The following is a 22,539-nucleotide window of genomic DNA, read 5'->3' on the forward strand; positions in this document are numbered from 1 at the left end:
TTTTACTGGTTACTTACTCAATGTATTACTAATGTTTATCAGAGAAACAGAACCAATAGTATGTATCTAGAAAGACATTTATTAAAAGTATTGGCTCATAAGGTTATGGAGCCTGAGAGGTCCCATGATCTGCAGTCTGCAAGCAGGAGACCTAGGAAAGACCTGAGAGTCTGAGAACAGATGGTACAGATTCCAGTCTGGGCCTGAAGGGCTGAGAACCAGGAGCACCCAGAGTAGAAAGTGGATGTGCTAGCTTATGCAGTCCAGCAGAGAGTGAATTCATTGTTCCCGCAAGTTTTGTTCTCTTCGGGTCCTCAACGGATTGGATGATGCCCACTGACACTGGGTATGTCCATCTCCTTAACTCAGCCATTGATTCAAATACTAATGTCTCCCAGAAGTCTCCTCACAGTCACACCCAGAACTTGTGTTTCCCCAGCTATCTGTGGCCCAATCAAGTTCACACGTTACATGGACCAGGTCATTCTTCACATGTTTCTCCATCCCTTAGGTTTCCTGTAAATCGGTGGTTGGATCTCTGCTTGATGAAATTTAGGTTCATTTTTCTGGCAAAACTTCTTCACAAATGGTGTTATGTAGTCCCTTCAACAGTTCTATAATATCCATTTTTTTGTTAATCATCTTTTTTTTTTTTTTTTTAAAGAGAGAAATATATTAATTGGTTGCTATCCTTAAGTGCCCTGACTGGGATTGAACCCGAAATCTAGGTATGTTCCCTGACCTGGAATTGAACTCGTGACCTTCTGGTGCATGGGAACCCTGTCCAACCAACTGTGCCACACCAGCCAGGGCTCACTCTTTTTTTAAAAAAATATATACAAGGAGCACCCAAAATATGTATAAACACTTTAACAGCTGATAGCTCAACTGATGTTTCTTTTCAGCCAGACTAAGCTTTGAACAAAAGAAATTCATACTAAAATGCTACTGGGAGTTTGGAAAAGCAGTTGAAGGTACAAACACTGCCTTTATAATTATTCAAAGTGTGTCCCCAAAAAATGTATACACACTTTAACAGCTGATTAACTCACTTCATTTTTACTCCATATCAGGTTTAACTGATGTGAAATAATGGGTGAAGCCTGACTAAGCTTTGAACAAAGAAAATTTATCCACTATACTTTTTTATGGGAATACAAAAAGATAAAGCTTACGGTATAAAACCAGCAACAGTAGACAAATCGAGGGCACACAAATACTGAGTGAAAGGATATTTTTCTTGGTTAAACCTCACCTGAGGATATTTCTTCCATTTATTTTAAGAGAGTAGAAGGGAGTGGGAGAGACAGAGAGAGAAACACCAATGTGAGAGAGACACATCCATTGGTTGCCTCCTGCATGGGCCCTGACCAGGGCCTGGGATTCAGCCTAAACTGAGGTATGTGCCCTTGACCTGAATCGAACCCAGGACCCTTCAGTGTTTGAACTGATGCTCTAACCACTGAGACACACTGGCTAGGGCTGAAATGAATCTTGATGGTTGGATGTTTGAGATTCCATTGGTTCCAATTATCAGCAGTGCCTTGTCCAGAATGGTCATCAGTTTGAAAACAGGCATTGACAAAAAATTTATTTATTTCTGTAGGTTCTTTTAAATTTAGAAAATGAAGTACGTTAATAGACACAGACTTTATAATTATTCAAAGTGTGTATACATTTTATGGGACATCTTTTATTTCTATTTATTGATTTTTAAAGTGCGAGGAAGGGGGAGAGAGAGAGAAGAAAAAATTGATTTGTTCTACTTATTTATACATTCATTGCTTGATTCTTGGATGTGCTGTCATGAGGGACTGAAACCCCAATCTTTTTTTAAAATATCTATTTATCTTTAAATTTGTCTTTATTGTTGAAAGTATTACAGGTGTGTGTGTGTGTGTTTGTGTGTCTTGCCCCCTCCCCATGACCCCCTCCACCCTGAATCCACTCCACCCTCAGGCCTTCCCCACGCTATTGTCTGTGTCCATAGTGAATCTACATTCTTGACGCGTGTGGTCAATGCTCTAACCAACTGAGCTGCCCTGCCAGGGTTACTTTTGTGATGGTTGAGGCTGATGAATTGAGTAATTCATTTAGAGTTGCAAAATAGGCTTTACTGCTTACTCTTCCTTACGTATTGTCATGATAAATGATTTGATCCTACCTGACACTCTTCATAGAGGGATGGAAAGATTAATGCTGATTGAACTTTTAAATGGCAATATCTTTATGTCCACAGAAACCACATGACTTGGATTGTGCTCGGTTTTTGACCACAAGGAGTCCACAGCTGATCTTCACTTGGGGCAACCTGGTATTAAATACAGAAGGAGAAGGGGACAGGAAGACTGGACATCATCTAGTGGCTCGATCTCTTCTTGGAAGCTCCTACTGCCTTTCACAGAGAACAAGGACTGGGCAGACATCAGCTTCTCACTTTTTCTAGCTCCTGGAGGATCACACTGACTGTAGAGAATCTCTTCAGACAGACGCCTTCACTGCACCATGGACTCTGCAGCCTCCCTGGCCGAGCTCCAAGTAGAGGCCAGCTGCCCCATCTGCCTGGGTTACCTGAGAGACCCAGTGACCATTGAGTGTGGGCACAACTTCTGTGGCTCCTGCATCCACCAGCGCTGGGAAGATCTACAGGACTTCTTTCCCTGTCCTGTCTGCCTCCACCCCTGTCTTGACAGGAACTTCAGGAGGAACACCCAATTGTGTCATGTGACTGATATTGTTAAGCAGATTCCCACCATAGAGAGCCAGAGGAAACTGCAGGAGGAAAAAGCCCTGTGTGAGAAGCACCATGAGGTTCTTACCCTGTTCTGTGAGAAGGACCTGGAGCTGTTGTGTACCCAGTGCAGGGTCTCCTCTGACCACAGGGATCACCCCCTGATGCCCATTGAGGAAGCTGCAGCTCATCACAGGAGGAAGCTCAAAAGCTACATTCTGCCCCTGATGGTGGATGTTGAAGATGCTGAAATGGTATGCGAGAAGCAACTTGCAAAAACTTTCAAAGTGAAGCGAAAGATTGAAAATTGGAGGAGGGAATTGCACTGTGAATGTAAAAATCTTAAGTGTACCTTGGAAAGAGAGCAGGATGAAATTAATGCCAGCCTAGTTATAGAAGAGAAGGATATTGAAGAAAAACTAACTGAAAATGGAAGGCAAATTTCAAACCATATGTTCACGCTAAACAATCTGTTAAGTGAAATAGCAGAGAAATATTTGCAGACAGACCTGGATTTACTCACAGGTATTGAAAGTATCCACAACAGGTATGAAAACCTAGAGAGCCCAGCAGTCTTTACATATGAATTAAAAAAGATTTTTGCTCTCCCCCCTCATTATCTGGGCCTGCATACAATGATCAGCACATTTCAGGTAGATTTGACCCTGGATCCTGAAACTGCCCATCCAAGCCTCATTACCTCAAGAGATAGAAAAAGTGTCACGTATAGGACAGCCAATGGTCTTCATAATCCCCAGGAATTTACTTCTTACCCAGCTGTCCTGAGTTCTGAGGGATTTGATGCTGGCAGGCATTTTTGGCAGGTAGAAGTAAGAGGCACAGGTGAGTGCTTCTTAGGTGTGTGTAAAGAATCTTTCCCCAGAAACACCCTCACATCACCATCCCCAAGCAATGGATGTTGGCAATATCAGCTCTGGACTAATACAGGCTGCCCATGCCCCAGAGAACAGCTACAGATTGGCATTTTTCTGGACTATGAGTTGGGAGAGGTTTCATTTTATAATATGAATAACAGGTCATATTTGTATAGATTCACTGATACGTTCACAGAAAAACTTATGGCCTATTTCTCTAGTGCACCTGCTTCAGAATCTCTTACAATCAGTATCATCAGAGACAAATGATGAATGACTTGGAGGAAATTTAGTATGTGGTTATTTTTTCCCCCTTGTTATTGGAAGGAATGCTTATAATAAAGATTCTGATCCCAGTTTTGATGTTTGATTGTTGAAAGCTTTTAGAACTCACCGTTCTCTCCTCCCTTACCTTGCACCTAGGAAAGCTGATGAGAGAGCCCAGGTGCTCCATCCTTGGGTGTCGGTGGGAAGTTCCAAGCAAGCCCCTAGTAGTGCCAGCAGGCTCCCACCAGCAGCACCCAGTAACCGCCATGAACACCACAAGGTAGCCGCTTTTCAACATGCTTTCCGTTATTTTGGGACCTACTCTGAGATCCACCCTACTTTCTCCTTAAAACCTCATCTTATATGTAATAACCTTTTTCATACTCTCTTGGAATGTGGTGAGTCATCATCAGCCTTACGGTTTCAAAGGAATTTGGCTGGGTTCCACCTTGACTATGTAACCTGGTCACCACCATTGGCATTGTGAGCAGGATTATCCAGATGTGAAGCACCCCCACCAGGGGTTTCTCCTCCAGTTTTGTGTTGTGACAGGCTCTGGTTCTTTAGGCAAGTGTGTCCCTTTCAGCTTTGTGCTGCATTTGCTGAGTCCTAAGGAGGCTGTGTTGTAAATTCAACTGACCTAAGTCAGAAGTTTCAATAAGAAATATTCGTTTTTTAATCATTTTTCATATAAATTTTTGAGAATTTGAATTCTTTTTCTTTTGTCCCATATTTTATAGTCATTTTTATTTATAACCTCCAAATGTCACATACTCGTGTTTAACATATGAAACTGCCAATATTTTAGAACATACTTCTGTTTGGAAGTCTGTATGTGTATTGTTTATAGTGTTGGGAAATAGAGCTTTACTTTGCATATCTTTGTACTATTTGTCTATCTCTATAATGTGAAAAGATGCTCAGCAGAGCTTTTGAGAAAATTTTCTTTGAGGTACGAGACACTCCTGCACTGATCAGACTAGCCATACTATGTTGTAATTTCAGTTGCTTATCAAGACAAAACCTAGTGCTTATTAAAGTGCAGTGTAGGTCACCAGGGCACTGCTCCAATACTTACCCAGGAATCTAACTCCCTCAGTCATTGGATGTCAAAGCAAAGGGTCGTGGCAACTAAAAAAAGAGTGATTCACACAAAAACTCGAAGGCCAATACCAGGAATTGACACATTTTCTTGTATTCCATTTTCTAAAACTAATTGCAAAGTCCCACTATCTCCAAGGGTTAGGTAAGAATACAAGCAGACAAGAATATGTAAAGTGAAAAGTTTCTGTTTGCTGTAATTACTGAATCCAATTAGATTTTGGTGAAATTTAGATTTATTACGGTTGCTAGAATTAAAACTCTGCATTTAGAACTTGTAAAGGGATTAACAAATTTACATTATTTTGGCTTAATTGTTTCCCCAACATTGGAGATAATCCTCTTAAGCAGAATAGGCTTTAAAACCTGCATTTGTTAGAAATGTAAAGTACTGTTTTTCCGGTTTCACTGATTCATTAGAAAATTAATAACTGAAACTATTGTCTAAACACAATGGAATGAATGGTGGGATGGAAGGTCAATTGGGAAAGACTTCTGTAGATAGTTGCTCAGGAGGTACTTGAAGGACTGGTGTGATGTGAAGGCCAGCAGAGCGGTTGAGGTATGTTTAGACCAGAAACACACACACACACACTGGCAGTTCACACTTTGTATGGTTCCCATCCATACAAAATTCAGCTGCCACAGTTAAGTAATCCAAGTCCCCCACTGGTTCAAATTTCAGTTAACCACAGCATATTAACTGAGAATGTGGAGTCTCCAGACACAGATCACTCTCCTCAGTTAAATATCCAAATTCATCACTTATAAGTTCTACTTTCCACACAATGGTAGTACACAATTCAGCTATGTTTTCTGTCACTATAACAAAAATCACCTTTTCTTCAATCTCGTATAACATGTTTCTCATTTCCATCTCAGTAGTCACCAGAGGACCTTTCACATTCATGTTTCTACCAATATATTCCTTCAGAAAATATGTCTTCCGTAGGGTTGATTTATCTCATTTGTAACGGGCTCACTGTGGGGCTGGTAAATTCCATTGCCTGCAATGGATTAGAATACAGAAATACACCATGGGAAAAACAGAATCCTGATGGAACTGACTGAAAGAATTGTTCTACGTTGACTGAATCTTCTAGAATAGGAGATTTGAAGAAACGTCTTGGTCTTCTCTTCACACTTTAACCAAAACCAATCCTACACCTGAACTTAGAGCTCTATTGAAACAATCTTCAGTAATTTCATTAGTCATGTGGCAGCAAAGTCTCTTGGATACTACTCAGTCTTTATGTCTCTGCTTAGTGACTGCTCTTGACATGAGATTGACAAGAATCAACCATGATTCTGTACTAGCTTTTCGCTTCAATGGGACTCACTGTTTTATAGATTGGTAGCATATAATAAATGTTTGAATTTTCAAAAATGTGGGTGATGGCAACTGTAATTGAAAAATAAATTTAAAAAAGAATGTGGGTAAATTAGCAATCAATATGAACACCAATTTGCCTAATAAGTAATCTGCCAAAAATAAATTGTGATGCAAGATTTTTAGAGCTCAAAGCAAGTGACAGTTAGGCTGGGATTTGAAGAAAAATGCCGGTAAATAAGGGAGTAAACAACGTGTATGGGCGAGGAGCCGCCGTGGACAAAACCTGCCTGCGCAAAGCTCTGGGTAAAGGGATGCCACGTCCTGAGTGGGGAGAGAGGGCCGACTGCGCCGAGGGTGAAACCAGTGGGCTCCAGAGTCGCGCACTCTTGGGTGAGAAAAAGAGCAGGCTTCCCTTAGCCTTTCAGATTTATTTCAGCGGCAGCCCTTCTGGCCTGACTGAATCACAGGACGTCCGCCCCGCTAACCAGCAAGCTCTGACCCGCCTCCTCCCCGGACCCACCCCTCCCTCCGCGGGGGAGGAGCCACCGGGCCTCGGTGGGCGTGGTCCTAATAGCTCCACCCTCCCAGCGGAGTATCTATGCCAGGGTCACGTCGGGGGTCACGCAGTCCTGAGCCGGACTGTCTAGAAAGATCTTCGCGGGAGGCCCGCCTTTCGACCGGCGTTGCCGAGAGCCGCCTGCTCCGGGTGAGCGGGGAGCCGCGACCGAGGGGGTGCGGGCGGCGGGAGTGAGGTAAGAGCGGTGGGTTCCTGAGCGCCTGCTCGGTGCCCGCTGAGAGACGGACACCTCCGAAGGGGCTCCGAACTCGGGTTTGGCTTATTTTAAAACACATGCGGTTTGTTATGTGTCCGAGGCCCCTCTCGGAGTCTTGTCACCCAAATGCTCTTTAAAATTTTAGAAATCCAAATCTGGCCCTTGAGGGGTTAGGAACCGGAACATTTGTATGAGGTAAAGCCAAGGCGAGTGTCGTCAAACCCCGGCCTCACGGAGTTGCCCAGAGCCGCGGTTCCAGGTGAGCGGGGGAGTCGGGGCCGCCCTGTGAGGGACGCGGAGGGCGCGGAAAAAACCGTGGTTTCCGTGCGGCTGCCTTTGGAGGGCCCGGGCCACACTTCGTAAGGGAATCCTAACTTGAATTCAGGTTATTTTATGATACATGCTTTTATTATGGTTCGGGTCCCTCAGTGAGCCTCGTACTAAGTCATCCAAATGCTTGGTAAAAATTCAGAAACCAGGATCCCAACCTGACCGGAGGGAGTGACTAAGATCTGTGGGACAAAGCGCCTCGCGGTGCTGGCCGGGAGCGGGGTGTGGAATCCCTTCCAAGATGTCTGAGTGAGGGCGGGTTCGCGTGTGGTTGGGATAGGTGCGAGTGTTTGTGTATAGGAAGGGAGTGGAGAGATTAGAGCTATGGGCGCGTATCCCAGGTACTCACACCCTGTGTTGACTTGATCTTCCTTAATCTGCCCGCCGACAGACACTCAGTATGAGCAGATGGCCCAAAGTCAGTCAGTCCCTAAAGGAGACACACAGACCTGACCAGTATTTTATTATTTTGTTTTTTAATCCTCAACTGAGGATATTTTTATTTTTTCCTTTGCTTTTCAGAGAGAGTAGAAGGGTGAGAGAGAGAAGCATCAATGTGAGAGAGACACATTGATTGGTTGCCTCCCTCATGCACCCACACCAGGGCTGGGGATTGAGCCTGCAACCGAGGTATGTGCCCTTGGCTGGAATAGAACCCCAGACCCTTTAGTCCGCAGGCCCGCTTGACTGCTGAACCAAACCAGCTAGGGCAGCCTGGCCAGTATTTTAGTCATTCAGCAGCTTTAGCCAGGGACTGAGGAGATAATTGGAGAGACAATCATGGTGAGGATCACATGGAGGTTACAGTAGTGGGGAATTGAGATCTCCAAAATGTGTGTTAATTTGCAACATGAATTGAAAGAAAATTCATGATATTGCCTTTCCTGTTCTGTGACACTGGTAAGCAAAGTGACCTAACATGGAGGTCACTTCAGCCTCTTCTTGGTTGCTACTAGGATCAGTCAGTGACTGATTGCACAGGAAAGCTCAACTGTCTTCTCAAAAATATTGACTAGTTGGCCCTAACAGGTTTGGCTTAGTGGTTAGAGAGCCAGCCCCCAGAATGAAGGGTCCCAGGTTCAATTCTGGCCAAGGGCACTTAACTCAGTTGCAGGCTAGATCCCCCCACCCCCATCAGGCGAGTGCAGGAGGCAACCAATTGATGTGTCTCTCTCACATGGATGTTTCCCGCCCCCCACCCCACTCTGAAAAGCAATGGAAAAAATATCCTCAGGTGAGGATTAAAAAAAAAATCTTGACTAGTTGTAGCTTACTAACTGCAAAGGCTAGTGCGTGTGCGCTTCCCAGCTTTTTCTCACATTGAATTCCTGATCTTGAATTGCGTTCTATGCATGTGATAAACCAGTTTTCCTACTTGGTGAGGTGTTCAGAGTAAATCTAATCTGGTCCAAATCCCACCCACTTATGTACATAGTTGGATATACCCTGCATTTGAGAAGTGTAAATGAAAAACAAGTAAATTTTGATATATCATGAATTCAGTGTTATCAGAAATAACTGTTGTTTTTTGTTTGTTCTGTTAATCCTTACCTGAGGATATTTTTCTATTAATTTTTTAGAGAGAGTGGAGGGCAGGGAGGGAGCCGTGGGGTGTAGGGAAGAGAAATATTGATGGAGAGACATTAATTGGTTACCTCCTGAACACACCTCCATCGGGGCTGGGGATTGAACCTGTAAGCCAGGTTCATGCCCTTGATTGGGAATTGAACCGGAGACCCTTTGGTGCATGGGCCAACACTCTAACCACTGACCCACACTGGCCAGGGCACAAATAACTGTTTTACACCAAAAAGTGCCAAATTCTTCTGAGGTTTTTAAAAATTTTGAAATGATTGAAGTTGGGATTTGTACACTTGTTAACCTGATTCTCTTAATGTTAAGGATGTAAGTACTTTCCCAGAGTCCTCCAGATAATAGGTGACTAAAGCTGAAACCTAACCCAGGGTCAGAATCTAGTACCAAAAGTACTCACTTTCTGCAGTTCCATGCAACCCCCCTGTGGTTAATGTGGGTGTAGGTGATATCTGTGGTTCTCTCAAAGGTGGCAGTGAGAAAGAAGGGCCGCAAGACAAATAATAAGTAGCCTTTTTTAAAATTTTTACATGAAACTATATTTTCTCATCCCCAGGAACCAATAGGTACTTAAGAGTCATGACTGCTTTCTGACCAAGATAATTGCTGAGCTTGTATTCATATACTCTGAGCTGCCAAGGGCAGCTAGTTCTCCAACTACTCTGATCAGCTGCAGGTGGACAGCTCAGCTCCTCTGGGCACCTACCTCTGTAGCTAAGGACCTTATAGGACATCAAGGGCTGCCCTTAAATTCCCAAACATAAGTTAGACAGGAAGGACAGTGAGATCTAAGGGTGCATCTGCTTCTTATTGGAGAGATCTCACCAAGATCCACCTCCTGAAGAAAACTCATCTCAGTCCAGTCATTTAGTTAGGGCCCAATGGCAGTCGAAGCAGCTCTAGCAGGACTCCGGGCAGAAATCAACTGTCCCATCTGTCTGGATGACCTGAGAGACCCTGTCACCATCGAATGTGGGCACAACTTCTGTCGCTCCTGCATCCAGCAGTCCTGGGCTGATCTACAGGACAGGTTCCCTTGCCCTGTGTGCCGTCACCCATGCCAAGAGAGGCACTTGAGAAGCAATACCCAGCTGGGAAGGATGATTGACATCACCAAGCTCCTCCAGATCACTAGGAGCAAGAAGAAGCGGCAGGAAGGGAGTCGCTTGTGCAAGAAGCACAGCCAGGTCCTGACCCTCTTCTGTGAGGAGGACCAAGAGGTGTTGTGTCCCCTGTGCACTGAGCCCCCTAACCACCAGGGCCACCAGGTGAGGCCCATGAAGGAGGCTGCCTCTTATCACAGGCAAAGGCTCAACAGTTACATTGAGCCCCTGAAGAAGCAGGTGGCAGATGTTCAGAAACTAGTAGCCACCCAAGACAGGAAACTATTAGAACTGAGAGAGAAGGTGGAAAACCGGAGATCGAAGTTGGCCTCTGAATTTGAGCATCTGACACAATCTGTAGAGCATGAGCAAGAGGAAGTTCTCTCAAAACTAGCTGAAGAAGAGAAGGACATTCAACAGAAACTCATTGCAAACACAACTGCATTTTCAGACCACATTTCCAACCTCAAAGCTCTACTAAAGGAGGTGGCAGAGAAGAGTGTGATGTCAGATGTGAAATTGCTAATAGATATCAAGAGACTACTCCACCGTTGTGAAACCCTGCGACCCCCAGCTGTCTATTGGGTCCAGTTAAGGAGAGAAGAGTGCAGTCTTCCTCCACAGTACTCGGCCCTGCAGAAAATTATACAGAAATTTAGAGAAGAAGTTACTCTGGATCCTAAGACAGCACATCCTAATCTGCTTGTGTCTGAGGATAAAAAGTCTGTGACATTTATGAGGAAAAAGCAAAGAGCTCGTCGGAATCCAAAGGGGTTTTTGGTTGATCCAGTTGTCCTGGGTTCTGAAGGGTTTGCTTGTGGCCGACATTACTGGGAGGTCCAGGTGGGTGACAAGCCTGAGTGGGCTGTGGGGGTTTGTAAAGACTCCCTTACCAAGGAGAGAAAGCAGTCTCCACCAAGACAGAACAGATGTTGGACGATTCAGCTACAGAATGGTGATTATGTGGCACAAGGGTCTGTTCCTGTTGCCCTTGTGCTGAAGGAAAAGCCCAGAGGGATTGGCATCTATCTGGACTATGAGTTGGGTCAGGTTTCATTTTATAGTTTGAATGACATGTCTCACATCCATTCTTTCATGGATACATTTTCTGAAGTGCTAAAGCCTTACTTCTGTGTTGGATGTGATCCCAAACCTCTTACAGTCAGTGCTGTAAGAGATTATGCAGGGTGAATTGTGACTTTGCTTCATTTTCTTCCTGTGATTTATGGACAGTAGGTAGAGTTTTGTACAACTATCAGTGAATCTAGCACCAAAACTTTTTTTTTTTTTTAATTTTATTGATTTTTAGAGAGAGGGGGAGAGAGAGAAACATCAATGTGAGAGAATTATTGATCGGTTGCCTCTGGCATGCACCCCAACCAGGGATTGAACCCACAAACTGGGTATGTGCCCTGACCAGGAATCCTACCCACCACCCTTTTGGTGCATGGGACGATGCTCCAACTAATAGCCACACCAGCCAGGGCTAGCACCACAATTTTGTAAAGTACACTTCTATGACTTGAACTCTTAGGACATATCTCTCTCTCTCTTTCTCTTTTCTCTCTCTCTCATTTTTCTTTAAGAGCAAGAGATGTTATGGGAACAAATGGAGATGTGGAGAATGAAGTGTTTCTGATATTTTAGGATTAGAATGTATTCATTGTAAGTCACAGCTTCAATAAATTTTGGATATGTTTACTTGTATTACGAATTTTGTGTACATTTTCAGGATGTGGTCCTATGCGTAAGTACCTTATATATTCCCGGTGGGAGAGAAGATAGAATTGTGGGGAGACTCCGTGGGTTTCTCTTATTTCTGCATTTGTTGGGAGTAAGGCACTCATTGCTTCCAACTATTTTTAAGGATGTTTTTAGAGATGGTGTTTTTATCAGACTTTTAGGTTTCACCCTTCTTTCATCCCCTTTTTCTCACCTGGGACAGCTGATGAGAAAGCCCAGGTGCTTCACCCTTTGGTACAGGTAGGAAATTCAAACCAAGCAAGCTCTTACTAGTGCCAGAACCCTCCCACCACCACCTCTGAGTAACCAGCATAAACACCCCAAAGCTTGTCTCCTTTCCCTGCACCCTCAAATCATTTTGGACCTACTCAGATAACCACCCTGCTCTCCCCATAAACCTCATACATGAGTAGTAAACCTTTTCATATCCTTCCGGTGTTTGTGGCATCATCAATCCTGACAATCATATTTTTGGTTGGTGATCCATCTTGGCTCTACAACCTGGTCTTAACACTGGGCATTCTGAGCCAGTTTATGGAGATCTTGACTATCATCTTCAGGGGGTTTCTCCTTTCTTTGGCTCTGCCTGAAGTGTGCACTTTGAACATTTATTTTTTAAAAATTTTAAAAAATTCATTGATTATGGAGAGAGGGAGAGAGAGCTAGAGATAGAGAAAAACATCAATTTGTTCCATTTATTTATGCATTCATTGGTTGATTCTTGTATGTGTCCTGACCAGGGATTGAACCCACAACCTTGGTGTTTTGGGACAACATTCTAACCAACTGAGACCTGACCAGGGCAAGCATTTATTTTTTTAATTATAAACCATCCCACCTTTAATGGGGTCTCCTGTAAGAAATGGCCCTAGAATCTGTGTTACCAGGAGCAATGGGTAGAACATACCAGAGTTTTTTTGTCTATTGCAACCAAAAGGTTTGACTAGTAAGCACATAGGGAAGCCTGAATCTATTACCACCTCCATGCTGCTGTTGAGTATCAGCTCTGTGTGATGGTGGGTGTAACTGTCCATTAGACCCTGTTCTGCCTGGAAGCTTTAGGATGAAGACCCAAAGATGTCAACTGAGAAGACAGGAAAAGAAACCTGGGAATGACCCACTTCTGAGAGGGGGAAATTAAACTGTTAAACAGATTGAGAAGAGGTGTATGCAGTCTGAGACCAAGGTGCAGGATGGATACAAGATCAAAACTCAAATCAGTTGTATACATTAGCAATGGACAATCAAAAAGAAAGAAAGGAAACTTCTAGTTGCAGTAGCCATAAAAAGAATAAAATACTTAGGAATAAGTTTTTACCAAGGAGGTTCAAGACTTACACACTGAAAACTATAAAACATTGCTGAAAGAAATTAGACCTAAATAAATTGAAAGATATTCCATGGATTGGAAGCCTTAATATTGTTATGATAGTAATACTATGCAAAACAATATACAGAATCAACTCAATACTTGTCAAAACCCCAATGGTCTTTTTATTTTTTTTTTTAAATACTTTAAAATATATCTTTATTGATTTCAGAGAGGAAGGGAGAGGGAGAGAGAGAAACATCAATGATGAGAGAGTCACTCAATGGTCTTTTTAGACAGAAATGGATAGCTGATCTTAGAATTTATATGGTATTGCAAGACACCTAATAGACAAAACAATATTGAAAAAAAGTAGGAGGCAAGCCACAGGGTAAAGATGTTTGTCAGATTTGACTAGTTTATGCTGATGTAACAAGTAAGCCCCGACATCTCTATGGCTTAGTATCATAAACTTTGTTTTGCTCTTTTGATGTCCAAAATCCTGTGTTAGCCCTCCCGGGGCAGGCGCGGCTCAGCGGTTGAGCAGCGACCTAGGATCCCGGAGATCATGGTTCCATCCCTGGTCAGGGCACATACCCGGGTGGCGGACTCGATCCCAAATCCGTGGAGTGCAGGAGGCAGCCAATCAACGACTCTCTCATCATTTATGTTTCTCACCCTTCCTCTGAAATACATTTTTAAAAAATTGAGGGGCGTGCTGGATGCGGGGAGGGGTCACTGTGTAGGTGGAGTAAGACTTAAGGGCGGGGCCAGGAATCTGCGCTAGGCTGGACGGTGGCAGAGGGCGTGCACAATCCGGCGGGCATGGGGGTGGGCGGCAGAAAACGACCAACCACCCTGGGTTCCTTGAGAAAGGAATTCTCCCCCGGAGGACTCTGCACCTCCAGCCAGCGCCAGCCCCTAAGGCCAGAGGCCCTGCGCAGGCCAGCAGCTCTGGGCACCCGGGGCGGAATTCCGGCCTGCTGAGCTGCGATTTGCAGTGGCGCGCGCGCGGGGCCTTCTGGGTCTAGGCTTCCGGGTGACACAAGGTCAGGAGTGACGGCAACTTGGGCTTCCGGGTGACACAAGGTCAGGAGTGACGGCAACTTGGGCTTCCGGGTGACACAAGGTCAGGAGTGATGGCAACTTGGGCTTCCGGGTGACACAAGGTCAGGAGTGACGGCAACTTGAGGCGCCAGGAAGATGGAAAGGTACACGGAATGGACGGAAGAGCTGTCCTCTCCAACCTAGACCCAGTGCCTGGAGAGCTGGCCATGCAGGGTCAGCTGGACGGGCGCTGTTCCCTGCTCAGGGCATTGCGTCAGTCGCCTAGATGGACTTTACCCGAGGTGAGACAACCCCGACTAGGCCCGTTCTCAGAGACCCAGCAATAACTGTTGGGCACAACTGCCGCTGCTCTTACGATCACCAGTCCTGGGAGAAGCTAAGCACTTTCTCTCCATCTTGTCTGTCGCTCACTATGCCAAGAGGAATTTTAGTAGCAATACCTTGATCACTGAAATGGCCACTGATCTCCAAATAAGAACTAGCACGAGGAAAAGGCCGGAAGGGAAATACTATGATAGCCACTGTTTTCTGTGAGGACCTAGAGGGTTTTTGTCTGCAACAGAGTTTCCCACTGGTCTCATCCATTGTTCCACAGAGCGAGCTGCCATGTAAAGGGTATTATTATATTCTATTATACATTAAATACATTAAAGCTACAGTATATTAGAGGACAGATTAAACTGGTTTTGAGCAATTTATGCTTATTAACTAAATGAAAACAAAAATTTCAGACCATGTTTTCATACTCAGAGCTCTGAGATAGCAGAAAAAACTGCATCAGACTGACAATAATAACTGATATTAAAGGTATCCACAATAGCTATTAGATGAGAAAAACTCCAGGGCATTTTCATTTTAACTAAGGAATGATGACTACAGGCTTTTGTCACAACATTATAGCCTACAAAACTATCAATTCATGATAAACCTGGTTCCAGATCCTGAAATTTTACTCTGAGGAAAGACATTGAGGTTTGGAAATACACTGCAAAACTTTAATCAAGACAGTCAGCCTGGCGTTATGAGGAATAGGAGATGGAGGGAGGGCAAAGTCATGGGAACAGGATATAAGATTTGGGAAAAGTGATCCTCCCAGGAAAGGAGGAAGACACCACACAGGATTCATATTGTAGAATTCAGCTACAGAACCGATAGCTTTCCTGCAGTACTTACAGTGGCAATCTCTTTCCTGCTAAAAGTAAAACCCAGCAGCACTGGCATTTTCTGGACTAAAATTGTTAAGGTTTAATTTTATAATTTGAATGCCAGGTTTCATACCTATTCTTCCAGTGTTATTTTTACCAAAATTCTTAGGCCTTATTTCATACTGGACAGAATTCATGACCTCTTACAGTCTGTGCAGTAATAGATAATGATGAGATATTTAAAAACTCTTGTGCATTCTGCTTTATTTTCTTTTATTTAGGAGAGAAGCTATATACTGAATAACTGAACCAGTGAATATAGTCTTTACAATTCTGAACTGTATCACTTATAAGTGGAAAAAAAAATTCGGGGTGTGATTTTTTTTAAAAAAGGTGTCATCTTTAAGGTGTTGAAACAGAAAACCTGCACTCATAATTCCATAACCAATGAAAATACTTCTCAAAAGTGCAGGAGAAATACTTATAAACTGGTGGAACTCATTGCCACTTCTATACTACAAGGATTGTTAATCAAGGTTCTTCAGGCCAAGTCAGCAACTTCTGTCTACACAAAGAAATATAAAAAAATGGAATAAATGAAGATAATGGCTTTAAAAGATAACTGCTGCTTAAAGCAATAATAGTAATAACATATAGTTTCTAGCATATATAAAAATGAAATAAACCTTGGCCAGTGTGGCTCAGTTGGTTGGGTGTCATTCCAAGCACCAAAAGGTTGCTGGTTTTATTCATGCCCAGGTGTGGGCAGGAGGTAGCCAATCAGTTCCTCTCCCTCTCCCTCTCACAAAAAAAAAAAAAAAAAAAAAAAAGATAAAAGTGAAATATGACCACAGTAGCACACAGGGTGAGAGGAATTGGGACTATACTATTATAAGGGCCTTACACTGAAAGCGAAGTGGTATATTATTTGAAGGTGGCTCTAGATTACTTAAAAATGTATATTGTAGCCTTGGCAGGGTGGCTCAGTTGGTTAGAGCTTCGTCCCTTACACCAAAAGGTTGTGAGCTGATTCCTGTTCAGGGCATACCTAGGTTGCAGGTTCGATTCCTGGTAGGGGTGCGTATGGGAGACAACCAATCAATGTTTGTCTCTTCCAAAAAAGAAATAAAAACATATCCCTGGGTGAGGTTTAAAAAAAAAAAAAAGTATGTTGTAGACTATAGAGGAACCACTAAGAATGTTTAAAAAGAGTTATAATAAGCTAATACAGGATAAAATGGAGTAATAAATATGTTCAATTAAGCCCAGAGAAGGCAATAATTGTGCAAAACCAAATTGGTAATAATAAAATCAAGTCTCAAATTTCTGCCCTTCATGGGGACATTTTTTTAAGTAGCCATTTACTTAGCAGGCAGTCACTCTACATTTGTAGTCTTGTTGGTAAGCTCAGTATTTCCAGCATTCTGCCCTTTAGGTGCTTTGATTTTGTGAAAGGCTCACTTCAAGCAGACACATACACAATTTCATAAAGCAAGAAACATCTAACATTATAGTTATCATAAGGCTACCAAATGAACTATTTTTAAAGCACAAAATGCTTAGCTGCATTAACTGAAATGAGAGACTAGGTCTGAAGTCATGGTATTATTGAGGGTGGCAGATGGGGAGTATTCAGTCTTTAATCAACCCTGTGAGGTAGATTATTTTTCTATTATAATGGTAAGGAAACTGGTTCCAAACCTACCACATTCAAATTCCAAAACTTTTGCTGCCTTATTTTTAAAAATTTTTTTGGTTTTAGAGAGAGGGAGAGAAACACTGATATGAGAGTGAAACATCTGTCAGCTGATCCCTGAATGCTCCCAACTGGGGATCGAACCTGCAACTCAGGCATGTGCTCTGAATGGGAACTGAACCAACAATCTTTTGGTGCATGGGACGATACCCAACCAACAGAGCCACACTGGCCAGGGCAACTTTTGCTGCCTTGTATACGTGCTTCCACCAGAGATCACTTATCAACTTTCAGTATAATTTCAGGTCCCTTTCAGTCCATGGAGCCCACTCACTTGTCAGAGAAGGTACAAGACGTAGTGGTCTCCTTAAGTCAGTGCAGGTCCCTTACCTGCCAATGTCTCATTTACTCTCACTTGAGTCATATCGTAGGGAACCCAAGAGAAGTACTCCTGGGTTTCTCAGCTATGTGGACTACTGTAAGGATTTCCACGAAAATGTCAGAAGCTACCTGCTGGCAAGCTGCTTACTGTACAATAACCCTTTTGAGTAATCTTGATGTCATGTGTGCCCTATGGAAGTCATATGAGTTAGAAAATTTAATTGTACCTAAGGCATCCAACTGGTGGATGTTATATAAGTTATTAAAAGAGTTAAAGAGATGTAAACTCTCTCTCCCTCTTCTTTCCTTTCTCTGAAATCAATAAAGACATATTTAAAAAAAAAAAAGAGAAAGCTATAGTATCCAAGTATAGTAGTGGTCTAAGGAGAGACCAATATAGTAGTAGAATGGATATCAGATATAAGTGGCATTGCAAATCAGTTGAGGAAATAATGGACTGCTCAATAAATTAAGCTGTGATTACTGGATATTTATTCATTATATATAATTAAATACATAGGCAGGCTCCATCTTATTCCCCAAAACAGTATCAACTCCAATTACATGTTTAAAATGTTTAGAAGCATACATAGAGTATTTTAATGGCATTGGTGTAGGGTAGTATTTTTTTTTTTTAATATATCTTTATTGATTTCAGAGAGAGGAAAGGAGAGGGAGAGAGAGATAGAAACATCAATGATGAGAGAGTCATTGATCGAGCCTGCAATCCGGGCATGTGTCCTGACTGGGAATCCAACCCCGATCGCCTGGATCCTAGGTCGATGCTCAACTTCTGAGCCATGCCCGGCTGGGCGGGTAGGATTTCTTAAACAAGAATCCAAACCTTGAAAGACCGATAAAATCAACTACATCACCCTGGCCAGTGTGGCTCAGCTGGTTGCAGCATTGTCCTGTACACCAAACGGTCATGGGTTCCATTCCTGGTCAGGGTGCATACAGGAGGCAATCAATCGATGTTTCTCTCCCTCTCTCTCTAAAATAAAATTTAAAAAATCAATGACATCAAACTTAAGAACTTTTCTATACAAGACACCGTAAGAAAAACACTTGGAAAAGAGACCAGCAAAGAGTTCTTATCAATGAGACAAACAGACTAATAGAAAAACAAGGGAAAAAGTAAGAACAGGTATTATATAGAAAGGAAACAGGAATGATTGTTAAACTGATGAAAATATACTCTATTAGAAATCATGGAATTAAAACCAGAAACAACATTAACCTCTTGCAAATTAGTAAAGACTTTTAAAAAATCAAGTTCTGTTAGTGCAGAGCAACAAGAACATCTATACGCTGTGGGTAGGGGTGTGAACTGGCACAACACTTTGGGGAAAAAAATTGCATTATCCAATAAAGATGACGGTCCAGCAATTCACTTTGCAAAAAAACCCCCAAAACAACCAGATGTATTATTTTCATAGCAGCCATTTTTGAAAGTTTCAAACTGAATATCCATCAGAAGTAGAATGAAAACAAGAAATTACTTTATGTGAAGACTGGAGCTATCAAAGTTAGGTAATAAAAGTAACAACAGAAAAAAAAGTATAGAAATTGAGTAAATGTGAGCAGTAAAATGAGGGGCAAAACCAATTAAAATAAGAATCAACACTGGTGGTCCTAGTCAGTGCAAATAGGCAGGAAAAGAAAAAGGACCTAGATTGTAAATGAAAAAGTAAAATTGTCGTTACTTACAAATGGCACAAGCTTCTCTACAGAAAATCAAATGGATTCTACTTAAGGACAAATCTGCCAAAAAATGTTGAAGTCATGTATACTCAAAACTACAAAATATTGTAGAAGAAAGTTAAAGACCCAAATAAAAGAGTTGATGGATTGGAAGCCTTAATATTGTCAAGATGCCAGTTCTTCCCAAATTGATTTAAAGATTCAACACAATATATAAGTTCTTCTAAACCACTTTCCAATTGGATCCTGTAAGTTATCTGTAAACTAGGCATTTTATGGTTAAAATTCTTTAGAAGTTGATGAAACAGATAAAAGCCATTCTGGTTGTCTAAAGGAAAAAATATAGGGAACTGTTGAGACTTATTCACTAGCTTAGTTTTGCCTGCAGACTTAGAAGAAACAAGTTTATTATTCAGAATCTGTTACTGTACAGATCTTAAGGGGTTTTGAGTCAGTTCCAGTGTTAAAATAAGGCCAAAGTGCTCCTGTAAAATAATCATCAAAAATATAGAGAAGAGATCTGTCATTCAAATTGTAAAAGGAAACCTGACCCAAGTCATAGTCTAAAAAAATGCCGATCTTACTAGGTATTACTTTTGGCACAAGATAAATTTTTTTAGAACCCAATGCAACATAACTCTGACCAAAGCGCTTGATACACCACAATCCATCCTGTAATAAAATCAATGGATCCTGCATCTTTCTTCTTCTGGGAATAGAGTCTTTACAAACACCCAAGACCCATTCAAATTTGTCTTTCACTTCTACCTCCCAATACTGTCTGCCAGAATTATATCCCTCAGAACCCAGAATAGCTGGGCCGAGATAAAATCTCCTTGGGTTTCGACGTAAGTTTTGCCTTCTAGGTCCATAGTGCACAGTTTTTCTATCATCTGAAACAGTAAGTTTACTATGTGCTGTTTCAGGATCTAGAAATACATCAACTTGAAATCGCTTGATAATTTTGTTTAGGCCAGAATATTGTGGAGGAAGATGGTAGCCATATTCCTTTAACTGGAATGAAAAAGGTTCAGGGGCCTTTAAGGACTTACATCTATGGTAGATACTTCCAATATCTGTCAGGAATTCCAGTTCTGACTTCACATATTTGCTCTCTATCTCCTTTAATAGATATTTTAATGTGGAAACATGACCGGAAAAATTATTTAGGTTTTCATTTAGTTTTGTTAAAATATCCATTTCTTCATCTTGTAATTGCTGAAGAACAGTCTCTCGCTCATTTTGGAGAAACAGCATAAGTTGCTCAAATTCAGACTTTATTTCTTCTCGTCTATATTCTACCTTCTTCTTCAGTTCCAATGATTTTCTGGTTTGCATAGTTATAACTTTTTCAACTTGTTCCACTCTCTCCTTCCATGGTTCAATGCAGTACTCCAATCTTTCCCGATGATAGGGGGCAGCTCTCTCTATGGGCCAAACACAATGGTTCCGGTGATCCCCGGAGAAAATGCACTGTGAACATAAAACCTCAAAGTCATTCTGACAGAAAAAAGTCAAAACCTGATTGTGCTTTTCACATGAAAACTTCTCTTCTTGTCTCTTCCTCTTGCTTCTTCTTATTTTGAGTAGCTTAGCAATTTCAGTCAGATTGCCCAGCTGAAGGTTGCTTGCAAATTTCCTTTCTAAACAGCAAAATCGGCAAAAAGGGCAGGGGAAAATATCAGTTAGATCCTTCCAGGACATACTGATGCAAGAGCGACAGAAGTTATGCCCACAGTCAATGGTCACTGGGTCTTTCAAGTAGTCCGAACAGATGGGACAGCTAGCCCCTGCTTGAAAGTCTGCCAGGGCTGTTACAAACTCCATTGAGCTGTGAACAAAGGTGATGGAAGATAAGGTAATGCGTCCTTTAGTAAGACCTGGCTCTAGACACAATAAGCAGTGGATATCCCACCCAGACCTCACGAACTGACCAGCTTTGTTTCACTGGCTTGGCATGTGGATGGCAGCTTCTACTAACTTGCTTCCCTCTGCCCCTTAGCTGTTGCCAAATATATATCACCGGTGCAGTCTATTGCGTATTAGAACATATTAGTTGGACTGCTGCTCTTCCCACTCAATGATGTGAAATCAAGCTTAATAACGGCTTTCTTGTTCAAGAAAGTAGCCTTGGGTCCAAGAAAAGGAATCCTTCCTATGGATGAGAAAAGACATTAAATTTAAAATATTATCCCATAATCACCAATGCAATAAAGCATTCCACAAGAATCCTCAATGAATACTAAAATCATTGGGTGGAAGTTCTTGGAAAAACAGGAATTCATAGTTGTAGAGATTCAACTCACACATCTCTTTAAATATGGAGCAACCTGACCTTATTTGCTTCCTGATATGATGCAATAATAAGCACATAACATTGCCTATAAAATATTCTTGCCTAAAATATTCCATTTCAATCTAATAAAAAAACATTCTAACCTTAACCTGTTTGGCTCAGTGGTTAGTGTTGGCCCAGGGACTGAAGGGTCCTGGATTTGATTCCTGCCCAGGGCACATGTACCTCAGTTGCAGGCTCCATCCCTGGCCCTGGTCGAGGTGATTGTGGGAGGCAATCAATTGATGTGTTTCTCTCACATCGATCTTTCTCTCTCTCTCCCCCTTTCACTCTCTCTCTGAAAAAGCAATGGAAAAAATATCCTCTGGTGAGGATTAAAAAAACACACCAAAACCAAAACATTCTAGATTTCAGGCTATAGAACTATGACAAATCAAATGTGCGATCCCTGATTGAATCTGGGATCTTAAAAGTTAAACAACTAAAAGTACATTTTTGGGACAAATGTGAGAATTTTAGTACATATATATATTGTATCAGTATTAAATTGAGTTTCATTTATCACATTAACTTATTATAGGTAAGAAGTAAAATGTCCTTGTTCTTAAGAAATATATACTGAAACATAGTGGGGGAACCATCTTGGTGGCCGAAACTTACTTTCAGAAGGTTCAATAATTTAAAAATGTATATACAGAAGGTCCTTGAATAACATCGTTTTGTTTAATGTTGTATTGTTATAATGTTGATGAGATGCCACAGGAACTTAACTCTTGTTTATATCAATTAGCCCATGGAAAAACTGTTTTTGTTATACAACATTTTGCTTCAAGTCGCAGAACCTATCAACAACGTTAAGTGAGGTCTTACTGTATAAATGAGAGGTGGGGAACCTTTTTCTGTTCAGGGCCATTTGGATATTTATAACATCATTTGAGGCCATATGAAATTATCAACTTAAAAATTAGCCTGCTGTACTTGGTCAAACATTTAACTGAATTTTAAGTCCCGCCTGTGGTTGCCTTGGCATACACTGGCCGGACGTTCCCCACCTCTGGAAATAGAGAAAAAGCAACTATATAGCAAAAGGT

At 41.9% G+C, this 22,539-nt stretch overlaps 1 protein-coding gene and 2 pseudogenes across 3 annotated transcripts; 2 read left to right on the forward strand and 1 right to left on the reverse strand.

Moving 5' to 3' along the window:
- The first annotated feature begins 2,505 nt into the window (after positions 1-2,505).
- On the forward strand, positions 2,506-3,876 carry LOC308556248 (tripartite motif-containing protein 60 pseudogene; annotated as a pseudogene). Its single transcript has one exon. The product of its transcript is annotated as a tripartite motif-containing protein 60 pseudogene (transcript).
- A 6,008-nt stretch (positions 3,877-9,884) lies between these two features.
- Positions 9,885-11,297, forward strand: LOC308556249 (tripartite motif-containing protein 75 pseudogene; annotated as a pseudogene). Its single transcript has one exon. The product of its transcript is annotated as a tripartite motif-containing protein 75 pseudogene (transcript).
- An 8,263-nt stretch (positions 11,298-19,560) lies between these two features.
- Positions 19,561-20,979, reverse strand: LOC308556635 (tripartite motif-containing protein 60-like; the record flags this gene model as incomplete). Its single annotated transcript, XM_081136054.1, has 1 exon — positions 19,561-20,979. One exon carries the CDS (start codon positions 20,977-20,979, stop codon positions 19,561-19,563), a length of 1,419 nt encoding a protein of 472 aa, XP_080992180.1.
- Positions 20,980-22,539: the final 1,560 nt, after the last annotated feature.

The sequence above is a fragment of the Miniopterus schreibersii genome, assembly GCF_964146895.1.
Source record: "Miniopterus schreibersii genome assembly, chromosome: 4".
In the NCBI taxonomy this organism is placed as follows: domain Eukaryota; kingdom Metazoa; phylum Chordata; class Mammalia; order Chiroptera; family Miniopteridae; genus Miniopterus; species Miniopterus schreibersii.